A 25,470-nucleotide genomic window follows, 5' to 3' on the forward strand; every position below is an offset into this window, starting at 1 on the left:
TGGCACTCAGCCCTCTCTGCCTCGGTGTAATAAAGTCTTCCCTTCTGCTGGGAGGTGCTTCAATGGTTAAAGCCCTTCCAGAGCTGAAGGAACCGAGCTCCAGCACTGGAAATCTGATAATGGCTCTGATCAAGAAAGGGTTTTTGTTTGCACAGTGAGCAGCACTTGGAATTATATTTATAATTCCATAAATCATTTAAAAATGTGATCCAGACATTGAGGGTTCTAGAAATGTCCGTGCTTGTTCAAACTTTTGCTGTGGGATATTAAAGATCTGCTAATTAAAAGCAGTGGGTGAACTGAGGACACCGTGAGTCTCTGACAATATAAGTGGACATTTCAGGAGGAATTCTGAAGGAGGCACTGAGGTGAAGAGCTGCATGTCACTGAGAGAATCGCATCTCCCACTCACATCATTTGAAATCCTTGCAGCTCCTCAGTGTCAGGCTGTTGAATGTTAAAGGCATGCAGGTTTTTGGAGAACAAGTGGGCTTATTGTTTCTCTTTGATTGCTGCCTCTCCGTTTTTAAGAGCTCTTACAAAAATGGTTTGATTAGAAATATTTCAATTGGTTTTTTCACCATACAGAGGAGTGGTGAGCTGGGTTGATGCTGTGTTCTTTTGGCATCGGATTTACCAAGTGTGTGAGACACAAATCAAATGGGATTATTCTGTTTTCATAGTCAGACTCAAGCCTAATGCAAAAAGTCACCAATGCCAAGATTGTTATTAGAAATAGCCACAGCAGAAAGAAAATCCACTGTATTGTGGAAAGGCTTTGAGGAAAATGAGAGGTGAATCTGGTAGGACCAGCAGCATTACTTCCTTTCTTTTCCCTTGAGGGTGAATATTGATTTTAAATCTATTCTAACAGTCTCTTAACCACACATCTGAGGATATTTTTCATGAGGTCAGGCTATAGTTCTCAGAGGAGCACCATTATTTCCTTATTCTGGGAAAAAAAAGGAGGCTGATCCTTTGAACTTCTGGATTAGCAGGAGCAGGCAGTGTTGACAAGGTGTAATTGCTGTTTCAGTCAGGAGGAAAGGTGAAACTTCTGTTGTTTTTAAGTTCTTTAGGAAACTTTCTTTTGGTCTAAACCTGTTCATCTTAGACAAGTAATTTGCTCCTGAGTGATAAAAACCTTATATAAGCTTAATATTGGCTTACAAAAAATAAAAATACCGAAGTCAGAAGCCACTCTTTAATCTCATTTTAGTTGTGCAATCACACACAGAATTCACAGAATCACTGGGTTGGAAGAGACCTTCAAGATCATTGAGTCCAATCCATGCTCTAACGCCTCAAGTAAACCATGGCACCGAGCGCCACATCCAGTCTTGTTTTAAACACATCCAGGGATGGGGACTCCGCCACTGCTTGGCTGTCGGAACTCAGGGCATCCCTCTGGCTATCTTGGATTGCCAGAATCCCTGTCAGGGCGCCCAGAGACCCTGGCACAGAGCCCAAGACACCTGTGGTTTTGATTATGACCCATGGAGCAAATTACCAACCTTAGATGAGGATCTGCAAGCCATGAAAATCTAAGCAGAATCATAATTATTTTGTCACGGGGTGAAAAATAGATTTTTTGGGGTTTTTAGAATGGGGCTTCAGGGGGAAAGATGGAGGAATCTGGGTGTGTCCGGCCTTTCTCCTTCTTCTTCTTGGCCTCCATTTTCTGCTTTGATGGTGGCACTTTTGGATTGGTTTAGAGTAGAAGCTCACTGTCTAACATAGGTGATAGGTATTGGGAAATTATTGTAAATATTGTACGCGTAGTTTTTAGTATAAAAAGATAACAGTGCCCTGAGGCAGTCAGAGTGCCTCTGTCTGACCTGCTGAGCGGACCTTGGCAGGCCAGGAAAAAGAATTTTATAGATAAGAAATAATAAACAAAACCTTGAGAATGAGAACTGAAGAGGTCTGCCTCCTTTTTCGAGTGCCAGGCTGGGAAAAGAGACTTTCTAATGCATCTCGGGGTCACTGTGACCAGCTAAAGCCCCGAGACTTGGTTACTGATTTCACCCCTAACTCAGGCTTACCACCCTTGGGCCTGCTTCCAGACAGCCCAGCTGCATCCTCTTCCTCCTTCAAACATAGTTTAAAGCCCACTCAATGAGTTCTGCAGTTCTTGAGCTAAAACCTTTCTGCCCTTAATAGAGAGATAGACCCCATCCAGTTCCAGCAGGCCAGGTGCTGTAAAAGTTGCCTCATGATCAAAGAACCCAAAATTCTGCTGATGACACCAACCCTTGAGCCATGCGCTGATAATGTGGGCTCTGCTATTCCTTTCATTGTTTTTCTGTCCACCAAAGGGACTTATCAGAACAACACTACCTGTGCTCCTGCCCTATCAACCACTTGACCCAGTGCCCTAAAGTCCATTTTACTTGTCCTGATGCTCCTCTTTTCAACCTCATCACTGCCAGCCTGCAGTATCAGCAGTGGCTAATAATCAGAGGGCTGAATCAGCCCAGGTTGTTCCTCAGTCATATTCTGTACCTGGGCCCCAGGGAGGCAGCACCCTGTGGGATGGGTCTGTTTGACATATGGGGCCCTTTGTTCCCCTCAGAAGGGAGTCACCCACCACAACTACCCTTCTTTTCTTTTGGATGTCAGAGGTGGTGATTTGTCTGACAGATAAATCCTAATTGGGAGGCTCCTTGGGCAGATGATTTTCTTCTACATCATCTGGCTGACCCTCCTCACCCAGGGCTTCATCCCTATTCTGAAGTGGCTCCTGGATAGGTGATGGAGTCAGGAGGAATTTTTGTTACCTCCTGGAGCAGGGACCCATTTCCACTCCCCTTCATCCACCAGGCCTGTCCTCCTGTTGCTTGACATTGGGAGGCATGGGAGTCCTCTGACTCCTGGTGGGCCTCCCTCAAGGATGGAAGGGTGTTGGAACTCAGTACATCCCTCTGGGTGTCCAGAGTTGCTGAGGGTCCCACCGGGGGGCTCAGAGACCCTGGCACACAGCCCAGAACACCTGTGGGTTTGATTATGACCCCTGGAGCAAATTACCAGCTTTGTCGGAGGACCTGAAAGTCACAGAAGTTTAAATAGTATAATAATAAAATTATCAGAGTGAAAATGTAGATTTGGGGGTTTTTGGTATGGGGATTATGGGGACAAGATGGAGGAACTTCGGTGTGTCCAGCCTTTCTTCTTTTTCTTCTTCTTGGTCTCCATTTTCTGCTGTGATGCTGGCACTTTGAAATTGGTTTAGAATAGAAGTGAACTGTCTAAGATAGGTGATAGGTATTGGGAAGTAAGCGTAAATATGTTATATGTAGTTTGTAGTATAAAAGGACAACACCGCCTCGGGGGCGGTCAGAGTGCCTGTGGCTGCCTTGCTGAGCAGATCTCGGCTGGGCAGAAAGAAAATTTTATAGATAAGAATTAATAAACAACCTCAAGACCGAAAACTGAAGAGCTCTGATTCGTTCTTCAGATGCGTGGGCCGAAACAGAGACATCCTGCACATCTCGGAGCAGCAATTATCAACAGCAACCTGAGAGAAGGGCAAAACCCGACCAATCTGTTTCCCTTTCACCTTCCCTAATACTGCTTAGCCTTTTTACTTCTTCCCCAAGCTCAGCCACCAGTGAAAGGAGATCATTCACCTGTTCACACCATGGGCAGGCATCTTCTGGAGTGCCCCTGTACCACTGATAAACTCAAACACCCTGCACAGGAAGGGGTCTGGACAGGAACATTGTTTTTGGAGGGTTTTCTTTGGCTACGTACTCTTTCACTAACTGAAGTTTTTTGATCGTGTAAAAACCATTATTAACAAAAAACCAAAAAAAACCAGAAAACCCCAAAACCAACCAACAAAACCACAGCAAACAACAAACTAAAAACCCCACTAGCAGGAGGAAATCTGCAACATTGCCTGCGCAAATTGCTGTGCCACACCCACAGAGAAGTGCCACGCCCCTGTTTGCTGCTCAAATTGCTGTGCCACACCCACAGAAAAGTGCCACACCCCTGTTTGCTGTGCCAACTTCCGTGCCACGCTGTCCTGGTTTAGGGAAAATTTGGGAGAAAACCTCCAAAAGGGGGCCCCTCCAGAAAGCAAACCCACACAGCCCTCAATCGGTTCTGGAAGGATTCCTCGGAGAGAAGTGGAAAGAACCTGTTTATTTAACAGGCACAGCACCCCCAGCACACAAAATGGACAATACCAGGTGACAACACTCTTTCGCCACTCTGAAAAAGTTGACAAATTCAGAAAGTCTCTCTTGGGGGTGGTCACTCTGTTAGCAGTCCCTCTGGCGCTGGGGTAGCTGCTGCCACAGTAGGCCCTGCTAGGCCACAAGGTGCAAACTCTCGGTGTTGCCAGGTCTCAGTCCAGAGCAGGTTCAAGTGGTTCCAAAAACGGGAAAGGAAAAACAGTCCAGGCAAAAATTCAGATTGCTTAGCTAAACTTACTAATGAGCAGAAGCAAAAAAAGTGAGAGCAAAGCAAAAAGCCAAGCAAAAAGCAAAAGCAGCACAATGTACTGCCCTGTCTGTGTGTCCTGCCAGCTGTGGGGGAATGGCTGATAACAAAACCAAAACAAAACTTTCACTCTTTAGACCCAGTCCTGAAGGCACAGAACATAATATCCAGCATAAACAGAACATACAAATGAGGATGCAAGCATCATAATGTCACGCTAGGACACACACCCACCGAGATGTGCCACACCTGCCCTGCGCCTGCATGACTGACAAGAATGATGTTGGTTTGGGTGAGCTGGACACACCACTTGTTATGCTTTCTCCTTTTTTTCCTCAAGCTACAGCAAAATTCCCAATTTGGGCTCCACAAAATTCATTATTTTTGCTGATCAATGACATTAAACCACGAGGTCTGGAATAAATTCCATCCCTGACCTAAGCTGGCCGTCAGTTCTTGCTGAAGACCATTTCACTTCATTGTTAAGCCAATTATCTCTAACTTGTGTTTTTATTCTGCTGAATGGGTGATCCTTCCTGCTTCCCACCATCCCAATTTGGCTTCAGGTAATGAGATGTTTCCCTGTACTGTAAAAAGCAGGGAGGAATTCGGTCACAGCTGGGGACATCCTGCAGGACAGGGGGACCTGGCTTCACTCCAGCTCCCAGGAAATCTGGATATTCTCTTTTCATCTCACTGAGCAGATCTTTGCTACATTGAGATAGGGAGCAATTTGATTTTATCAGATCTAGACTACAGATATGTCAGATGTGTCCTCTTTTACTCCTCTGCATTCCAGACTAAATTTAATCCCAGTCTTTCAAATCCCTTTTATCAGCTCTCTGTGCCTTGTTTAGGTTTTCTTTCATGTGCCCCGTTAACTGATAAAATTCTGTCACACGTTGACCCATTGTTGCTCTTTAGTATTTTCCAGCATCCTTTGTATTTCTCTCTATTTTTTTAAAAGTCAAATTTCTCCTCATGCCTCTACTGAACTCTCCTCAGTTACTCACGGAATCTGATTTTTCTTGTTTGGTGACAGCTCATTCTGGAGCCAGCACTGGGCCAGATTCACCCTCTGTGGAATTCCTTGGTTCTGTTGAAATCAGTGGAATAAATCTGGAGTTTGTTCTGGTGTAAATTAAATAAAAACCTCCCTAATGTGATCAAGGAGCTTAATATGTCCCCACTAAAAGGCAGATCCAGTTTATTCTTTTGATATTTACTTCTTATGATTTAATTGAAGGATGAGATTTTTTTCCCCATTCATGAATATCTAATTTTTAAATTATAAAATATAAAACATATATAAAACCTAAAATGCACTTTGTTCAGTGGACTCTCACCTGAGGAGTCTGAACACTCATCAATATCACTATTAATTAAAATTCAAATGAATTATGTGGCCAGACCCTTCAGAAGTTGGATTTTTCAATAATATTGTGAGTCATAAACAAGTCAGATATGAAAAAAAATTGTCCAGAGTGTAACTGAAAAATAAGTATAATATTTTTGTAAGTGCTGTAACATCTGCTAATCTTCCTTGTATTTCTGCTGTCATGAAATTTGAAGTTCAGCCACCAGGCTTTCTTTGACACTTTTGAGCCCTTTGGATATTGTGAAACAGTTTGGAATTATTTGTATGATCATGTGTAAACACACCCTTGACATTTGTTTTTATCATCATCAATATTATTGTCATTGATGCAGAAAAAGGGGATGAGTGGGATATGCAAAAAATGCTACCAAGTGATATTATTACCAGTGATATTATTATATCATCAATATGATATAAAAACATCAATATGTTTTTATCATCATCAATATTATAATAATCATAATTGAATATTAAATGATTATCATTGCTATAATTTTATAGTAATTATAATTATTTAATAGTCAATAATATTATCCATATCTACACGGAAAGAAAATCCAATCAAGACAGCTTAGACATAAGAGTTTTCATATTTTAATACTCTATTTAGAATATTTAAAATATTTTGCTGGTTTTCAGTTATATATTTGTTAGAATTTTTAATTTTTTCTCCTTTAAGCTAACAAACTGCTGTAATAACATCATTGTTTCCTTTCTTTGTCTCTCTACACAGTTTATTTCATGATGGCCCTGTCTGAACAAACAGATTTAGTAGAGTTGACATAAATATATAATATTTAAATATATAATATAATATGTGCAAAAAAGATCAGGTATAAATGGTGCTAAATCCAAGTATTTTTAGGAAAACATGAGACAAAACCAAAGGACCGTGCTTGGAATCGCAGAGACAAAACCCTGAGTGTGCCCTGGCTAATTGTCACAGCTAAAATCTGATTTTATTTTGAATTTGCAGGCAGAACTGGGCACGCCGAGGCCGTCCGGGTGGTGTTTGAGCCACAAAACATCAGCTTTGAGCAACTGCTCAAGGTCTTCTGGGAGAATCATGACCCGACACAAGGTAGAGTGATGAGCGAGCCAGTATTTAATTATCTTACTAATTACAGCTGGGATAATTAGTGTTTGAGCTGCATGGAAGAGATGAACCTTGAAATCACACTGGAGCTCAGGAATATGATTGCAGACATTTATTGACAGAGAAAGAGAGGGAGAGGGAGAATGGGAGCACAGAAGCTCCGAGTGCCCCTCCTCCCTTACAGCTGCCTGGGCTGGGAAAATTCCCACAGAGTGGCACGGGAGACAATGGAAAATTCTCTTCAACTTTGATTATGACAATTTATTCTGTAATTTCTTTTGTCTCTTCAATTGGAGTGTATTTCTTTGCATCTTCTAAATTTCTATTATTCTATTCTATTTTATTTTACATTACCTTATTTTTTGAATTTTATTTTGCTTTAATTTATTTTGCTTTATTTTGCTTTTTTAAACCAAAATAAAAATTTAATTTTTTAAAAAAAAATTTAAAAAATTAAAATATAAAACCCCCAAAATTTTGCTTTATTTTGGTTTTATTTTACCTTATTATTTTATTTTATTTTATTTTATTTTATTTTATTTTGTTTTATTTTAAAATTTTATTTTATTTTGCTTTATTTTGGTTTTTTAAACCAAAATAAAAATTGAAAAAAATAATTTAATTTTTTAAAAAAATAAAAACTCCAAAATTTTGCTTTATTTTGGTTTTATTTTATTTTACCTTATTTTATTATTTAATTTAGTTTCATTTCATTTCATTTTATTTCATTTTTAAATTGTATTTCATTTCATTTCATTTCACTTTATTTCATTTCTACTCAGCCCTTTATACTTCATCACAACTAGGGATTTTACATTTTTCAACAATACTGAGTATATTTTGTGATTAGAAAAAGGGAGCAAAAAGGAGTTAGAGATGTTGTGCAGAGACACCAGTGGATCATTCTACCTATCTGCCTTATCCAAACCTTTGGATTTAATTTATCCTTCTTGGCAGAGGTTTTTGTGCTGACACGACCCACATCTGTGCAAACAGAAATGGGAAACTGTGTGCAGAAAACATTTTGCATGTTTATAGAGTTCCAATAAACCTCATCCCTTCTCCCATCTCCCAGAAACGCTGCACACAAGTAAATCATTTCAATATTTGAACAGCCATCGTAATTATGCCACTTATTACCACATCTGGGAACAAAAAAATTGCAGATGATACCTCCAAAATGTGATGCCATCCCAGGAAAGAGAAACTCAAAGAGGGATCCAGGGACTATTGTGGATTAAATGTCTTCCACTGAGCCCAAAGTGGTTATTGCAACTTCTGCCTGTATGGAAAGGGCTTGAGTCAGGAATTTTCTGTCTGCATGGCCAGGAAATCAGAACATTTTGTGCAGTTCCTCTGTTGCCATCCCAGGGATCTATGGAAAGATTGCTGGGCGTTTGAAGAGGGGAAAAAAAAGGATATAGAGCCCAGAAAACCGCCCCAGTGCTGGGAATAGAGACATGAAAGAGGGAGAACACCATGTCATGGGGGAGTGGGTTGGATATCAGGAAAATGTTCTTATTTTAGAGGATGGTTGGGCACTGGAACAGCTCCCCAGGGAGTGGTCACAGGCCTGGGACTGCCAGAGCTCCAGGAGCATTTGGACAATGTTTTCCGGGACAGGATGGGGTTGTTGGGGTGTCCTGGGAGACCCCAAGGAATTGGATCAATGATCCTGATGGGTCCCTTCCAACTCATGATATTCTGTGATTTTATGATCAAGTCATCCTTGCAGGTACCTTGTGACAGGTTGAGCACCTCACCCTGATAAACCAGAGCAAGCTGCAGTAGCTGGGAGCTGAAGTTTGGAAAGCTCCACTGTGGAATGAAGCAGCTTCACATCCCTCAGTGTAATTAAACATTGGAGTCTTTTTCCATCACCATCCTTTTGAGCCTTTCAGATGGGATAATCCATCATTTTAAAAGAGGGGCTTGATTCCAGTCAGGAGAAGGCATCCTGTGAATCTGTCGAATGCAGTGGCCCATGCTGATGATTGATGAGCCTCCCTTTCCAGCCCCCTCCTTCAGAGCTGTGTTCAGGATAATTCATCTGCACAATTCCTGAAAAACTTGGAGCTCTGCCTTGAGAAAGGCCCCTTCCTGTGGCTAGGGGTTGGAACGAGGTGATCTTTAAGGTGTCTTCCAAACCATTCCAGGACTGTGTGATTCTAAGACAATCTCCACCCTCAAATCACACTGCTGGGCCTTACTGTTGTTTTGTAGAGTTTATGAAAGAGTTTTTCTTCCTGTCCTGCCAGCTTTTGTTTTAGATCACTTTCTTGCTCTTTTTTTTTCTTTGGATTATCAGAAATTGGTCATCACCAGAGGGTGGCTTCTTTCTTTCAGCCTGGAGAAGAAAATCTTCAGGGTGAAATTATTAAGGCCTTCCAGTACCTACAGGGAGCCTACAGCAAAGATGAAGAGGAATATTTACAAGGGCCTGGAGTGACAGGAAAAGAAGAATGGCTGCAAACTGAAAGGGAGTAGGTTTAGATGGGTTATTGGCAAGGAATTCCTGGCTGTGAGGGTGCTGAGACCCTGGCACAGGGTGCCCAGAGAAGCTGGGGCTGCCCCTGGATCCCTGGAAGTGTCCAAGGCCAGGCTGGACAGGAGCAAGCTGGGATAGTGGAAGGTGTCCCTGCCCATGGCAGGGGGTGGAATGAGATTGTTTTTAAGATCCCTTTCAACCCAAACCATTCTGGGTTTCCATGACTCTTATGGGCTTGTTGTTTTGATGCATCAGGACAATTGGTTCATGTGTCTTAATCATGTTTGGATTCATCCTGATTGCCAGAGCTGGGAACTGATGGGCAGGAATTTATGATTCTTCATCTTCCAGGTGTGAGGAATGGATTTCTGCTGAAATAATTCGGACAATACCCACCTAGTCAATCTTTTGCCATGTCTGTAGTCTTGACTTTGGCAGTGGTTGGGCTCAGCCTGTGGCCTACTGAGAGCAGGGACTGAAGGACTTCAGGGTTTTAGGATGACTGAAGTTCATTATCTGGGCACACTGCTATGTGGATGAAGTGTAGTAATTGTGATAACAGGTCAGATAAACTTGTCAGCTGAATTTGTGATTCTTTCTGGCTCTAAACCAAAGTAAAATCATGACATTATGTCTTTATATCCTCACACAACTGAGGTTCAGTACTGTTCCAGTCTGCGCTTTCAGAAGAAAGCTGGATGTGGCAGATGTGTGATTTACTCTTGGATTTGTGGCAGCTGGGAAGCATCACCTAATTAGCCCAGGCAGGAGGCTGTGCTAATGTGGCTGAATTCCTTCTGGGAATAAGCTCCTGTCTCCATGTGACACCCAGCCCTGGAGATACCCAAGAACTTCACAACTGTCTGAGGCATCTCTGTGGCATGGAAGTGGTTGGTGGAAACACTCCCAAACCTTCATCTAAGCTTGGATAACAGAATTTCCACGTGGTTCTTCCATAATAATTTGCCAAAAGTGAGACCATCACTTTCCCCCTGGAAAAGATGGAATTGTTCTCAGAAGACTTTGCACGCCCCAGCCTTGCATGGATTGCTTTACCTGGGTATTTTTGTGGTTCCTTAATGCTGCACCAGGGGAGGTTGGACACCAGGAGGAATTTTTTCATGGAAGGGGCTGTCAAACTTTGGAAGGGGCTGTTCCCTTTCTGTCAGAGTCCCCATCCCTGGAAGTGCCCGTAGAACATTGGAACTGGACATGGCACTCAGTGCTCTGGGCTGGTGACAAGGTGGAGATTGGACATAATCTTGGAAGTCTTGGAGGTCTTTTCAACCTAAATGATTCTGTGATTCTGTGATATTGTTGGTCTAATCTCAGTCCAAGAATTTTGCAAAGCTCTTCACACCCCATTCATATTTCTTGATTTGAGAAAAACCTGAACCACGAGGTCCCAATGTCAAATTTCTGTTTTGTAAGGTGGGGATGGTGGAAGGTCTCTAAGTTGGGATTGTTTCTTTGCCTTGATTTGTACCTATTTCCTGTTTTTAGCTGACTGTGGGAAATGTGGCTTTATGTAAAGACACTGGAAGTGAGAGTTCCCTCTCTGGCCTGCAATGTTTTTCTCCTTTGTGGTTGAGCTGTGTGCACACAGTGAGTTTTATTCAGGCAGCCTTGTGTGAATGCAGGACTCAGTCTTCCAATGAGAAGATTTTGACTAAGAAGGTAAATGAGATGATTTCTTATTCATAAAATTCAGCACAATCTTTGGGTGAATCCAGTGTCTCATACAGCAAGTGCTGAACTTCTTGAGTACAGCTATCATTCAAAAATACAGAAGCTCAGTGTGTTTTATCTTTTTCCAGAATTTGGGGTAACACCATTTCACCTCTTCTACCCCCAGGACAGATAATGGACTTGTCTCATTGTTCTGATGTCATTAAACATCAAATGTGTACATTCTGTGGCAGATTAAGACCTTTCAGCATTGGTTTAGTTGGTACCAGGTTGCTGAAGAATACAGATTACCAGTCCCATCATTCATCATTGTATGAGTGTATTAATATTCAAAAACTCCTTCTTTCTAAGCAGTTGTCCTTTAGAAGAGACTGACACCTCACTGGGATTCAAATTGTCCCTGGGAAGGAGCCTGGCTCTTGTTTAGGGAAGCTCTGGAGTGCACAGAAGTCAATTGAAAAGCAAGAACCTTTGATCAAATCAAACAGTTGAAAGAGATCCTCCCCAATGAGCATCTCCAAAGTGTGGGGCCCTGACAAAGTCCTCCTGACTGTTAATTTAGGCTCTGTTTTATAATTCATTAGATTTGGGACACTGAAAAAGCAACAAACAACCCCCTGACTTCTGCCAAGTGGCATATGGCTGTCATCTCTGCTCAGCCTCCAGTGCCCTGCTCAGCATTCCTGCTCTCCCAGGGATGAGCTGATCTATAAGAGGATTGCTCTGGATGGCTCTGTAAGGGCTCGAGATGTTGTTTCTCTGTCATTGATACAGAAAAGGGGGATGAATGGGATATGCAAAAAATACTACCAAAAAAATCTTTGTAGATAATTTTATTTTTTAATGTTTGCAGAGGTGTAGGGCAAAGTCTGTATTGCCTGTTTTTTTAATGGGGCCATCCTCAGAGCTTTCCAAATTTTTTAGATTGTAAGCTTGACTGCCTCCTTAAAGTTGCACCCTGACCATGGTCCTGCTGTCACCTCCTTGCTGCCTATACAGAGGGACTTGGACTTTCAGCCCCTCAGTTTTGTGCCTCTTCTGTTGTGTCACAATTTCTGTAAAGTAATATTTGACTTCCCTGCTAGGAAAAAGGGTGATTTTCTCCTCTCTCCCCGACCTTTCAGCCAGATACAAGCTCTTTGTTTGTGTTGACTCTGGCAATCACAAAGTTCTCTGCTCAGGCTGAAAATTTACCCTGCATGAATGGAAGTGAAATGTGGTTTCCAGCCAGGATTTAAATTGCCAGGAGCAGGGATGCTGGTGGGATCACCCTTCTGGCATCAGCACTGACCTGCAGTGCCTGAGCCAATTCCAAACCCTGCTGCTGTGCTCCTGGTTGGGGAGGAATGTGTCATGTTGCATCAGATCAGGAAGTTTGGCTGCTCTTTGTCGGGTGTCAGAAACTATTTCTCCCAGACCTTTGGAAAAATCAATCTGATACCAGAGAAGAGTGTTTGGTGTGGTGCAAATATAAGTCCTGTAAAGAGCTTTAATCTTGAAATTCTCCTGACCTGTGTGTGGGTGAAATCCTTTATCTGTCAGGGATTTCAGCCAGTTTAAGGTGACTTTGAAGAAAGGCTCCTTCTTGCTTTCATGGTCTGTACCAAAGTCAAGCAGACAACAAAACTAATTTATTTTAAGAGCAGCCTGGCCTAGTGGAAAGTGTCACAATCCATGGCAGGGGATGGAACAAGGTAATCTTTAAGGTCCTGTTGAACCCAAACCATTCTGTGATTCTCTGAAAACGCGTTTGGGAGAAATGAAAAATCCACTTGCCTCCTTCACCTCTGTTCTTTCCTGAGCACAGTTTGGGTATTTCTGTTTGTTTGGGTAGTTCTGCTCCCCACATTCCTCAAAAGTACCCAATCATTCCCAGCCCACAGGAACCAACTCTGGTACAGCTACAATTCCTTGTGCTGAGTGGCAGTTGTCCACAAATCCCATCATTTTTTATTCCTTCTGCCTTTCTTTTTGGATTTTTGAGTTAGTGGCAGAGAGGAAGCCAGCACTCCACAGTTTTGGTCACTCTGACCACAGGGTGAAGGACAAACCTGTGGCCACTGCTGCTCAGGGGCTGCTGGAATTGCCTCTCCAGCCTTGTGGATCCTTTGTGAATACCCAGAGAACCAAAGTCATTGTAGGGCATCTCATTCCCCCCTTTCCTGTCAGGGACAAGCCCTTATCTTGCCTGTGTTTGTGCAGGAAATGTAAGCAGGGCTGATGTTTTTCCAGCAGTTGAGGACCATCCTACAACAAACTCATCACCTTCCAGACTTGTTCAGAACGTCTCTCAGTCCATATGTCTTGTGTATCCATGATAAAGAAGAAATGTAGGAGCCATTTCTCCTCCCTGTGACCTTCCAAACACGCTGGCATTTAGCCTTGGTGCTGATACAGGAGTTCTCCAGATTAATATCTGCTTTTTGTTGTGCTGACCCAGTTTGCTTGCAGAGGGGATATTTATTTCTCCCCAGCTTTGAAGGCCTGTACTTTTTTTAGACATTGCATAAGGAATCTATCATCTGCAAATAATTAAAATTAGACACTAGAAATGACATTGTGTTGCTAATGAGCAGATGTGTCTACTTATACCAGTGGAAGAACAGCTGTACACATAAAAAACGCTGCAGCCACCCTAAACCAACATTTGGTATTCTGCTACAGGCCTGGAACTCCATTTGGAGATTAAAGGCAAAAAAAGAATCTCTCTCTCATTTTTATGTTTTGCCTTTACATTTTTGTAATTCGCTTCCCTTTTATAATTTGAGTGAGATTTGTGAGTCTCAGATTAAAGCACCTTTGTCATGTATTTCAAATGTTATAAAGAGCCTTGATGGTCTCAGCATTATTACAAGGTGTAACAAAAACCAGTAGAAATACAAAATCTATTGTCACCAGGCATATTAAATATATTCAAAATAGAATTACCAGCCCCTCAGGGAGCCATTCTTGGTCCAATACTCCTCAATATTTTCATTAATGACTCGGAGGATACAGTGAAGAGGATGCTAATTAAATCAGTGGTACAGACATTGCTGGGAGGCTCTTGAAGGAGGTGAATAAAGCACAGCCCTGTGTTGATAAATTAACAAAAGCCATGGAAATCGATGCGCCAGGACAGAATAAAGATAAATATGAGGTGGTTCCTGCAGGGATGGACACTCAAGAGAAGAACTGGGTTGTTTGATAGGGGTCTTTCTGTTGTCTTCTTCTTCTGTTGAATTCTTCTAATTCCTGCTCTTTCCAATGAAATCCCAGTGGTGGGACAGTTGATTGATGGTGATTCATCCCACCAGCTATGAATTTAGTCCCCTGCCCAAAACCACCTCCAAAATACCTGTGGTCTGGGCTTTTTTAAAGTAGCAAAGTCTTTGGCAGAGTTGTACTTTGAGAATGCAGCTTCATCTCCTTCCTGAACTGAAGTCTTGTGTTTTGTTGTTCCCACTCTTTGTGTTTCTCCAGGAGTAAACAGGCATTAAAAATAAATTGGTGTTATTAGGCTGCTTTGCATCCCCAGGAATTTCAGCTGCTGTGCCCTAATTTGCACGTTAGACTCTTCTTATCCATATAATTTAGAATAGACTTTTCCTGACCTATATTTGCAGTTTAGGAGATGATGTTTTCCCTGCATCTTTCTTAATGAAGGGGATTATTAACCAGAGCAGTGGTTTGCTGAGGTGGGCTGAACACTTTGCATTTTGAAGTGAGTGCTGCTGAATCAATTCTGGCTCAAGGGCAAAAGTCCTTCTGGGCTCTGAATTCCTCGTTCAGCTGCTTTTAGGTTCTTTATTTTACACCTGACAAGGATGTGTGGACCATTTCCCCAGAACTACTGAAAATTAAAGCTCTGACACTGTGGGAAACATGAATCCACCTGAGGGAGGTGAGGTTTACACTGGAAAAATGAGATTATATTTTATATATATATATGTAAAATAAAGATATTTATTTTATAATATAAAATAAAATGTCATGTGGGTCCCTTCCAACTCAGAATATTCTGTGACTCTGTGATATAAGAATGAGATGATCTTTAAAGGTCCTTTCCAACCCAAACCATTCCATGATGCCGTGGTTCTATCCATGAAGCCAATGGGAATGTGATGGGACTAACAACATCTAAATTTTCATGTGTTTCTAGAATTAGGAGAGGGCAACCTTAGAAAGTCTTTTTCTGCAGCATTTTTTGATGGATTGTTCCTAATCCTTAGGCAAGGAAAACAATAGATGAAGTCAAAACAAAGAGATACCAACATTGTTTTCTTCTTCAAATAATAGTGAATTTACTGTACTTGGGTCTGGAAATCTGAGGCACTGAAGCATGGCATCATTAATCATAGTTTATGGTGATTATTAGTAGGCTTTTAATCTTTGTTTTCGTGTATAATTAGGTACAAGAGGTCAAAGCTGACTCTCTTCTGAACAACAATATTTTCAATGAATGACTGTTTTTCTCTGCCTGCAATTTCCTTGTGCATATTTATAAGAGCACACTTGTCTGTGTTTTGAGAGAGCAGTGTCCCATGAGCTTCTCTGCTGATAAAAGCAAATGACAACACTATTATTTTTATTATCACTAATTATTTTTATTACTATTGCAACAGCACCTGGTGGATCAGAGTGGGTTTGGATTCGTAGTGCTGGCAAATGCCTAAATTGAGGCAAGGCACTAATGAACAGCACATAAATGAAGAGAAAGGAGAAGGCACATGGAGAAAACAACAGCAAATCTGTGTGATTCCATAGCTGAACCCATGTGGTAACTCCTCTGAATCCCTGCATTTCTTAATTATATTTTTCCCCATCACCAGTTGTTGTCCAACTTTTGGTAACATCACAGCAAAGTTAAGCCCTGAAGAAAATCAGCAATGAGGGCCCAATTCTGGTGCCAAAATAGAAGTGCCTTCACCATATCAGCTGCTTTTGGGTATTATCCCTGTTTTCCAGCAGTTAGAAAATGTGGAGCTCAATTCTGCCCTCTGTCATATCCTCCAGTCTCTTCCACACATCCCTGCTGCATGCATTTTACTGGGGATTGCAGGCTATCAGGATTTCCAGGCAGGCTTGTCTCACCAGCACAGCGAGGAAGGATAAAGGCTGAGCTAAATCCACTTAAATTTAGATGTTTCCATGGGCATGGAGTGGCTCAGCTCCCCTGGGTGTGGGAAGAGCTGGACAACACAGTTGACTCAAATGAGGCATCAGTGTTTGGTCAGTTTTGGTTGCCTAAACCAAACCTCAGTTCCAGCTTCACCAATAAATATGGATAAAAATTTAATTCCCTTCCCATGTTCATAGAAATGTGGAATTGTCTTGAGTTGGAAGGGACCTTAAAACCCATCTCATCCCACCCCCTGCCATTGGGGGAATTTAACCTTCCACTATCCCAGGTTGATCCAAGCTCTGTCCAGCCTGGCCTTGGACACTTCCAGGGATCCAGGGGCAGCCACAGCTTCTCTGGACACCCTGTGCCAGGGCCTGTCCACCCTCACAGCCAACAATTCCTTCCCAATATCCCTCTATCCCTGCCCTTTGGCACTGGGAAACCATTCCCCTGTGTCCTGTCCCTCCATCCCTTGTCCCCAGTCCCCCTCCAGCTCTCCTGGAGCCCCTTTAGGCCCTGGAAGGGGCTCTGAGGTTTCCCTGGATCTTTCTCTTCTCCAGGCTGGACATTCCCAGCTATCCCAGCCTGGATCCACAGGGGCTCCAGCCTTTGGAGCATCTTTGTGGTTTCCTCTGGAATTTCACCAGCAGGTTGAGGTTCATCCAGCTCCCAGACAGGTTTTTAAGAGAAAGTACCTCTGAAAAAGCCTAATGCCTATTTATGGCAGAAAATGTCTAAAATCCTGCCTAAACCAAATCATTTAACTTTTGATTAAAGTGAAGTTCAAGTTTGATTAAAGCAAAAGTCCCCTACAATAAGTTTAGTGCCATTAAGGATGATTTATGTGCATAATTCACTGTTCTATTCATCTGTTCTGTGCACTACTGGTAAATATGAATTTTCAATTAACAGTTAGAAATGGATTAACACTTTTGCCTGCCAGTGGTACTTGAGTTAACACTTGAGCTTTGTTGCACTCATCCAAAGCAAACCTGTGAGGAGTTTTTTTCTGGGTTCAGGTTGATGATGCGCTTCCTTCGAAGGTGAAAGAGCATTCAAAAATGCATTGGTACATTGTTAAATCTGAGGGAATTAATAAATAATGAATATGCAGGGAACTTTTCTTCTAAACCAAGTCTTCCTGGAGAATTTCTAGTTTTTAAAAATATGTATAAAATATTTGAAGTGTTAGAGGAGCAGTATTGTCCCTGCAATGTGAATCATGGAATGGTTTGGGTTGGAAAAGACCTCAAAGATCTTCTAGTGCCAAAAGAGGACCAAAAGCAGAGTTTCCTCCTTGACACTAAAAACTGTGTATATTGAAAACTTTCTAAACCTTGTTGACAGTGCAAAACTTCTCTTTATTATGTACAAGCTCATTAATTCTTTTAAACCTCCTGAAGAAACTATTTTCTATTTAATTTATACTTCCTGCACCACGGCACCTTGAAAATCATCCAGAGCTCTCAATGCACAGCTCTGTAACGAAATTCTTTCCTATTAACATTTTTCTCCTTTAATCATGTGCCATAAAGAGTTTTACTTTCCCCTGGCAACTTTTAAGCTGTATGGATGTAATCATTAGAGTGAGTGATGACATCAAGCCAGGCTGACATGGTGCCATTGATTTTTACTAAATAATGATATGATGAGCTGAAAGAAGGAGTTTTATTAGTCTTAACTCAGCAAGGATTGATTGGGGAGAAGAAAATGACCAATCCGTATCTCAGGTTGCTGCAGGTATAAGAAAATAAGTGACAGCTGCAGAAAAGTCTATAAATCACAGGAAAAATTATGATAAAAATAAGAGCTATGAACTGCCCTTTAAAATTTCACTGGATGGCAGAGAAGAGTCGAAGAGACCTCAGCCATTTATCTCCATTATGCCTGGGATCCTCCGAGAATAGCAAAGTTGACGGATGATGCCATTACCTTTTTTTATTATTTTTAAATGGAGGGAAGATGAGGAGTGGTGTATAAGTGTTACTTTCAAGTCATTAGGGGGTTGAGTCTTTGAAAGAATTCCTTGATTTAGCCAATGAAATAAAATGTCTTTTGCTTTAGCTTTCTGTAGGTAATGTATTAAACATCAGCTTTTTGGAAACAAATCTGCTTGTTTGCAGTTTCTGAAGAAAAAAAAACCAGTACTGGGAAATATGGTTTTTTATAAATCAGAGAATCACAGAATGGTTCGGGTTGGAAGGGAACTTAAAGATCATCCCATTCCACCCCCTGCCCTTGAGCAGAGACACCTTCCACTATCCCAGGTTGCTCCAAGTCTTGTCCAGTCTGGCCTTGGGCACTTCCAGGGATAGGGATTCCATATTCCAGTCCATATTCTAGTCATTCAAACCAAAGGAGAGCCAGAATTTATTGCTTTGATGCCAAAGAATGTGAAGAAGACCAAACCTAAATAATTCCTACCCAGGTGCATCAGAAGATACCAAAGTGTTGGTAAGAAAGGGATTTTTAGAGCCATTTCTTTGCCTATTATCTACACTTGGGCAAATATCAGCTTTCCCAGTGGCAGTGTGTTTATATTCCATGGCAGTCTGAACCTGGGAACTGTTCCTTTGACAGAATTTGGGAGCTCATCACAGCCCTCTTCTCTCCAACCACCATCCTCTCGCCACAAATTTCCATTTCATATACCTCAGAGCTCAGCTCCTGAGGGTTTTTTGTGGTTAATTGGTGCCCTGGGCTCTGCTGGCACAGTGAGGGCATTTTATGTTCTCCAGAGTGGTCAGGGCCGAGCTCTGCTGAGACGCTTTGGTCAGCCAAAGGGAAATTCCTGAATATCATGCCCAACATCTGAACACATTTGGAGCTGCAGATGCCCTCATCTACTCTGATTCTCCAGAGAGAAGAGCTTACAATGACGGCTCAGTGCTCACAGGATCTGGGCTGTTGGATTTTGGACTTTTTCATACTTTGGCACCACACAACCATATCCAAACCCCACATATTTTTATCTTTTGCCAGAGAGGTGCAAATTCGCTGCTTTTCTCTCTGTTCTAAAATCAGTCTCTCTATCAAAGCACCTCTTTGACAAGAGGATTTCTGGCTGTTCCTGGCACATCAGCTGATTTTCTTCGTTCCAGCCCTCACCAGTGACTGCCAGGCTGTTACCTCAGAGGTCTGTTTATTCCTATTCCTATTCCTGCTGGATGTGTTCCTGATCACCTGGTCAGGGACGCAGGGTTGGCCTTTTCCAGTCTTTGTCTTTCCCCACTGATATTACTAAAGTAGATCTGGATGAGAACAATTCCTTCATGGAAAGGGCTGTCCAGCCCTGGCACAGCTGCCCAGGGTAGGGGTGGTGTCCCCATCCCTGGAGGAATTTAAAATCCATGTGGATGTGGCACCTGGGGACATGGGTGGCCTTGGCAGTGCTGGGGCATGGTGGGACTTGGTGATCTCTGAGGCCATTTCCACCCTCAGTGATTCTCTGATTCCTCAGGGTTAATAAATTTTCTTACCAACTTTAAGAAGGAATCTGTTTTTCATCTCAGTCCTGAATGAAAGGAAGGTTCAGGTCCTACTGAAAGATTTCCTTATTATCCCTGAGGAAATGATTGATCTCCTGGAGCTACCCTAAAAACTATTCTGAAACCGGCAGGTTTTGCTCATGGCAGGGCTGGGATGGGGTGATCTTTAGGGTCCCTTCCAACCCAAACTGTTTTATGATTCTGTGAAAATGTATTTCCTAGAAATGAAGCCCTTAGGAGTGGAATGTGGCTTTAGGTGCATTGTTCAAGAGATAAATGCACTTTGTTGCTTGGATGCTGTCTTATTTCCCACCTGGATTTTGGATACTTTGACTTTCAATTGCCCTTCCAAGTTTAATAACTTTGGCAAGACTGAAGAGCCTCATTTCTCTGGTTTTTTTTCCTCCTCTAGAAATGTATTTTTAATTTAGAGTCAGTTCTCCTCTTAACCTTCTCTTCAATAAATTAATTAAGCTGACTGGCTCTCAGATATTATGTCATGGTGGCACATGCAGATATTAAATAATCTGATTTTTTCACTCAGAGCACTGTGCACTTGAGCTCATACCAAACTTGCACTCCAAAATTCATGCTGGAAACCAGCACCCTCTGTAGTGATCCTCCATTTAGAGAGATTTTTGTAATCTCCTCCCTAGTTGGTTGTTAAACAGTTTGTTAAGCAATAAATAGATTTGCAGAATGTTAATGCTTAAGCTCAAGCATCAATCAGCATTAACATATTCTGGCAAAATTAAAGCTTTCCTGGCCTGTCCTCATTTTATCCCAAATTGGCTTTACCAGAGCTCCCTGCCACCCTGGAAGAACTTCTAAAGGAATGAGCAAAATATCCTCTGGTGGCACTTGCCACTATTAAGTATTGATGAAGAACATTGTTATTGTTTTTATTGTAATAATACATTTTAACAGCTAAAAAATAACCCAAATCATCAGAAAACTCCAGAAGATGTTTTGGAATTAGATTCTTTCATGTTACTGTTGGTCATTGAATGGAATTTTTGTCCTTATACATATTTTAAAACATTTTTGTGTCTTGTTTTTCATTAATATTTTAGGCAGTTTTTGTTAGTTTATTGTACTTCCCTTTAAATAATTTTTTTTGTTGCCCTGGGGAGTCCAAGAGGGATAAATCCATGATTTAATGAGGAGTAGGGAGCTGATGGAATCTTTTCCCTCCAGTACCACAGGCTTTTTCTCCACCCTCTGTCCTTTGCCAGGGGGGTATCAGGACATCCATTTCCTTTTCCATTTCATCTCCACAATCCTGACACTTGATGAGAATCCTCAGAGGGGCTTCTGCAGCCTGGTGGCCATCCTAACACCAATCCTGATGATTTCCAATTTTTCTTGGATTGCAGCTTTTTGGGAGGACTCTGTCTGCTGGTGTGGATGGACATGGGGAAGTGAAAAAGTTGGAGTTTCTTAGGCAAAGTCAAAATTAACATATTTTATTCCAGCAAAGCTTAAAGTTGGGTTCTTGAACACAAAATTGGGAAGAAGAGGGGAAAGGCAGTGATAACAAAGCTGCCAATGCAGCTGCAGAAGCACATGTCCAGAGAATTCTTGATGCTAAAGCTGCTCTGAGGCTGTTGTTTGAGTTTAGGGAACGATCCACAGCAAAGCTGGCTGGAGAGAATGGGAATGGGAATGGCAATGAGAATCAGCAGTGGCTTCCCAGGACTGCAGTGCCAAACCAGATCTGGGCTGGTCACCTGAGGGGACAGTTGTGACCTCTCTGCTTTGGCCCAGTGTTTTGTAGCTTTGTAGGGAGAATCCATCCCATATTTTGCAAATTTGTACATGAACGACTTCACACATCAGGTCTTTTGGAGGGGTTACACATATCAGCAGAAATATCACAGAATCCTGATGCCAAAATTGCGCATTCAGCCTGGTCTTGAAGTCTTCCAGGGATGGGGAGCCCACAAACTCTCAGGGCAGCCTGTCCCAAAAATAAGTATATTTCTCCAAAAGTATTTTGCGCCTTTCTCCCCTTAAGTTGCATTCCCACAGCACAAGAAAGATTATAAGCACTTGATAAAATCAACATTTTTGGTAACCATTCGCATGGTTCAAAATCAGTTTTTTTTAAGGGCATCATGATTACAGTGACTGCAGACTAATTATTTAAGGTTTGACATCTGTATTTGACTATTGTGTGATGGAACAAAACCATAAATGCTCATATTTCATTTCCATGACATTTAAAAGGAGTTATCAGCATTGAATCCCTTCAGGACTCTTTAACCAGACTTGGACTCCCTAAAACTCCCTGCTGAGTGTGCATGGCAGAAACTGTGTTAATCCAGCTGTGTGTAACATCCTGAATTTACTGGGAGGTGTCCCATGGCAGGGGGTTGGAATGGGATGAGCTTTAAGGTCTCTCCCAACTCAATCCAACCCAACCCAATCCAATCCAATCCAATCCAATCCAATCCCACCCAACCCAGCCCAATCCAACCCAGCCTAACCCAATCCAATCCAATCCAATCCAATCCAATCCAATCCAACCCAACCCAACTCAACCCAATCCAATCCAACCCAATCCAACCCAACCCAACCCAATCCCACCCAACCCAACCCAACCCAACCCAATCCAACCCAGCCCAACCCATGGTGGGATTCTGTGGGATGGGGAGGTTCTGGGCTTCTCCCAGCCCCCAGGGAGGGAGGGAAGCTGATCCCCCTGCCTTGTGTCCCCCCAGGGATGAGGCAGGGGAATGACGTCGGCACTCAGTACCGCTCGGCCATCTACACCTATTCCCAGGAACAGATGGAAGCTGCCCTGAGGTCCAAGGAAGAATATCAGAAGGTAACACTGGGCAGGGGGTGGAATGGCTTCAGCTGTGAGCACAAGGTCACAGATGTCACCAATTAACACAAAATCACTCCCTGTGTGTTGCACTCTCTGTGCTGAAATTGCACCTCTTCAGTCCAATGCCCAACTTACATCATAGTTGCTTTAAATTCCAACTTTTAGGAATTTTTTTTTTTGGTGTGAGTAATTTTATAACCATGCAGAAAGAGAAATAGCTCCTTGTGCAGAGATATTTTGAGTCTCTTCTACAGATTTATTTAATGTGGGTTCACCAGAACAGAAATCTGTGAACTTAAAGCCATTCAAGCTTCTCTGGACCCCAAACCCTGAAGGATGAACCTAAAATCCCAGATCCAAGAGATCCTGAACATTGCTGATCAATCACGCAGCTGGATAACTCAGGAGCACCCACCTGATGCTTATGAGATGCTTCTATCAAGCCTTTCCATAAATGTCTTGGGTGAGGTGTGGCAGCCTGTGACTTACTGAGAGTGTTTGTTGTGACACAAGGATTTGTGTGAGGGAACATCTACCAATTCCCTTTCTTACACTGAATTTTTCCCTGTTTTTCGGGGAGAAGGGATTCTGTCTCTTTCCTGTCGCTTTGTTATTTAAGTAAAGGCAGAGGGATTAGCATCCTGCAGTGCTGTTGCACTGTGGTGCTGCCCAGTGCTCTGCAAAACCCAGATTCTGCAGCAGGAAAATATTAAATCATTCTAATTTATATGAAAAAAACCCACTCACTTGGGACATCAGGGCAGTAAACTTAAGTAGTACCAAAAGATAATCAGTGTTCATTATATTTAATTATTCAATCACCTCACATGTGTTGTGTAAAAGAATCAGGAGTTTTGGTATATATTTTATGTTAAAAGCAAAAAGCTCTTTTTGCATCAGCCAGAAGGCCCCAAAAGGCAGCAGATTGTTTTTTACCAGTGTGGGTATGACTGGGTGAGCTCCTAGGACTGGTTCCTACTTGAAATTGGAATTATTTTGAGTGCAAAGAGGTGCTCAGGACTGCAGGTAAGTGATTTCCAGATCTGATAACTGTGTGTGTAAATGAAGTGCTCAATGACTTATGTTTGTTTCTGATAAGGGTAAGTCATTCTTGCAGGTGTTTATCTGGTGGTTTTGGAAGACATTTATAATTCAGACGTTCTTTTTACTCATTATTTACCTCAGATCCACTGCTTTTCCAAATTCCTTTTATTCCTTTCCTTTAGCATCTGCTGACCAATATCACCCTGCAAATCTTACAGCTTTAATTTGCTTTCCCAACTCTATTATCCTCTGCTGTTATTTGTCATTAAATAAATACTGACATGAGAGCAAAATTGCCATGTGTGAGATTGCAATATGATATTACAGAAATTTCCATCATCAAATAGATTTCCTTAATGGCACCATTTAAAATTTACCTACTTTGAAAAGTGTGTGTAATTAGTACATTTATATAATTAGGCACAACTGTAAGTGAGCACATGTAGAGTTTGTTTTTGCACTGAAGTGGGGAAGGAAGGGACGGTGTTGCCAGCTAAGGAAACCCAGCAAATATGCACTGAAATTCCTCAGGGATGTGTGTTTCCCATGTATTATTAACAACAATATCTCCAATATTATCTACTGGGGTATTGCAGGAGCAGTGGAATGGTTGTGTGGGAAACACACTGAGCAAACAATTTGTTCAGGAATCCCTTTTCATATTAAATGCTGTGCATTCCATTATTTTAATGTAAATGTAATACAGCCACTTTCCTTATTATTGCAGCAATTTAAAATAAATATCAAGCTTTTTCTGGCAGTGACACATGCCAGATAATCATGGATAAAAATGTGGGAATGGCACAATTTTTTTTCCGTGGTAAGCAGTGCTGCCTGCAGCAAGGGAGGAAGGACTAACAAATACTACAATAACTGCAGTGTGCATGGGTGACTCCAGCGTTTTTTGGCACTGAAAAGGAAGAAAAATAAGATCAAAATGTCATTTATTTTTTTGTTCACTGAATAATTGTGCATGTGCTCTTAGATGTGGTTTGAGCTGAGGGCCTGAAACAGCCCTAAAAATGGGCTTGAACCAGAAAATGATGGGTTTGCTAGATGAGGTTTGGGTTTTTTTCCTAACTGGCTTCTGGTGTCCAGGGAAGGGAATGGAGCTGGGGAAGGGGCTGGAGCACCAGGAGGGGCTGAGGGAGCTGGAAAGGGGCTCAGCCTGGAGAAAAGGAGGCTCAGGGGGGACCTTGTGGCTCTGCACAACTCCCTGACAGGAGGGGACAGCCAGGGGGGTTTGGGCTTTGCTCCCAGGGAACAGGGACAGGACAAGGGGAAATGGCCTCAGACTGAGCTAAGGTGGGGTCTAGACTGAATATTGGGGAAAAATTCTTCACAGAAAGGGTGAGCAAGCATTGGGTTTCCCAAGTCAGTGGTGGAATCACCATTCCTATAGGGATTTAAAAGCTGTGGATGTGGCATTTGGGGACATAGATCAGTGGTGGCCTTGGCAGTGCTGGAGGATGCTTGGATTTGATGATCTCAGAGTTCTTTTCCAACCTCAGTGATGCTGGGATTCAATTTTAAGTGACAATAATCAGATTTATTACCAGGCTGTGGTAACAAATCTGTGTACCCTGAGCCCAGGTATCCTGCAAAGTCACATCTATTTTGAGTTGTGGAACTTGTTGGTGATTCCTGCAGCTGCTTTGAGAGCTGAGAAGTGGCAGTAGAGCACTGAATTCACATCCAGCCATGGGGCTGGAGCTGCTGAGGGAGCTGAGCGCAGGAGTCACAGTCAGCTGCTGGTGACAGACTGTAATACAATAGTGCTACTGCTAAACGGTGACACAATGGAACTGTAATCAGAAAAACATCAAATGAGGGCCAGGCCTTGGTGAAATCACTGTGAATGAGCAGCTTTGCCTGAAGCTGAAGTTTTTTAATACAGGTGA

At 42.2% G+C, this 25,470-nt stretch overlaps 1 protein-coding gene across 2 annotated transcripts in view; it reads left to right on the forward strand.

Moving 5' to 3' along the window:
* MSRA (methionine sulfoxide reductase A) overlaps positions 1-25,470 on the forward strand; it is a 242,063-nt gene that overhangs the window by 137,409 nt on the left and 79,184 nt on the right. For both annotated transcript variants that reach the window (XM_054291697.1, XM_054291698.1), the window contains exons 4-5: positions 6,804-6,908; positions 22,416-22,522. In XM_054291697.1, the coding sequence (XP_054147672.1) occupies positions 6,804-6,908; positions 22,416-22,522 (212 nt within the window). The remainder of the gene's footprint in view (positions 1-6,803; positions 6,909-22,415; positions 22,523-25,470) is intronic.

The sequence above is a fragment of the Melozone crissalis genome, unplaced genomic scaffold (assembly GCF_028551555.1).
Source record: "Melozone crissalis strain CALT ecotype California unplaced genomic scaffold, PUWL_Pcris_2 ptg000106l_1, whole genome shotgun sequence".
NCBI lineage: Eukaryota > Metazoa > Chordata > Aves > Passeriformes > Passerellidae > Melozone > Melozone crissalis.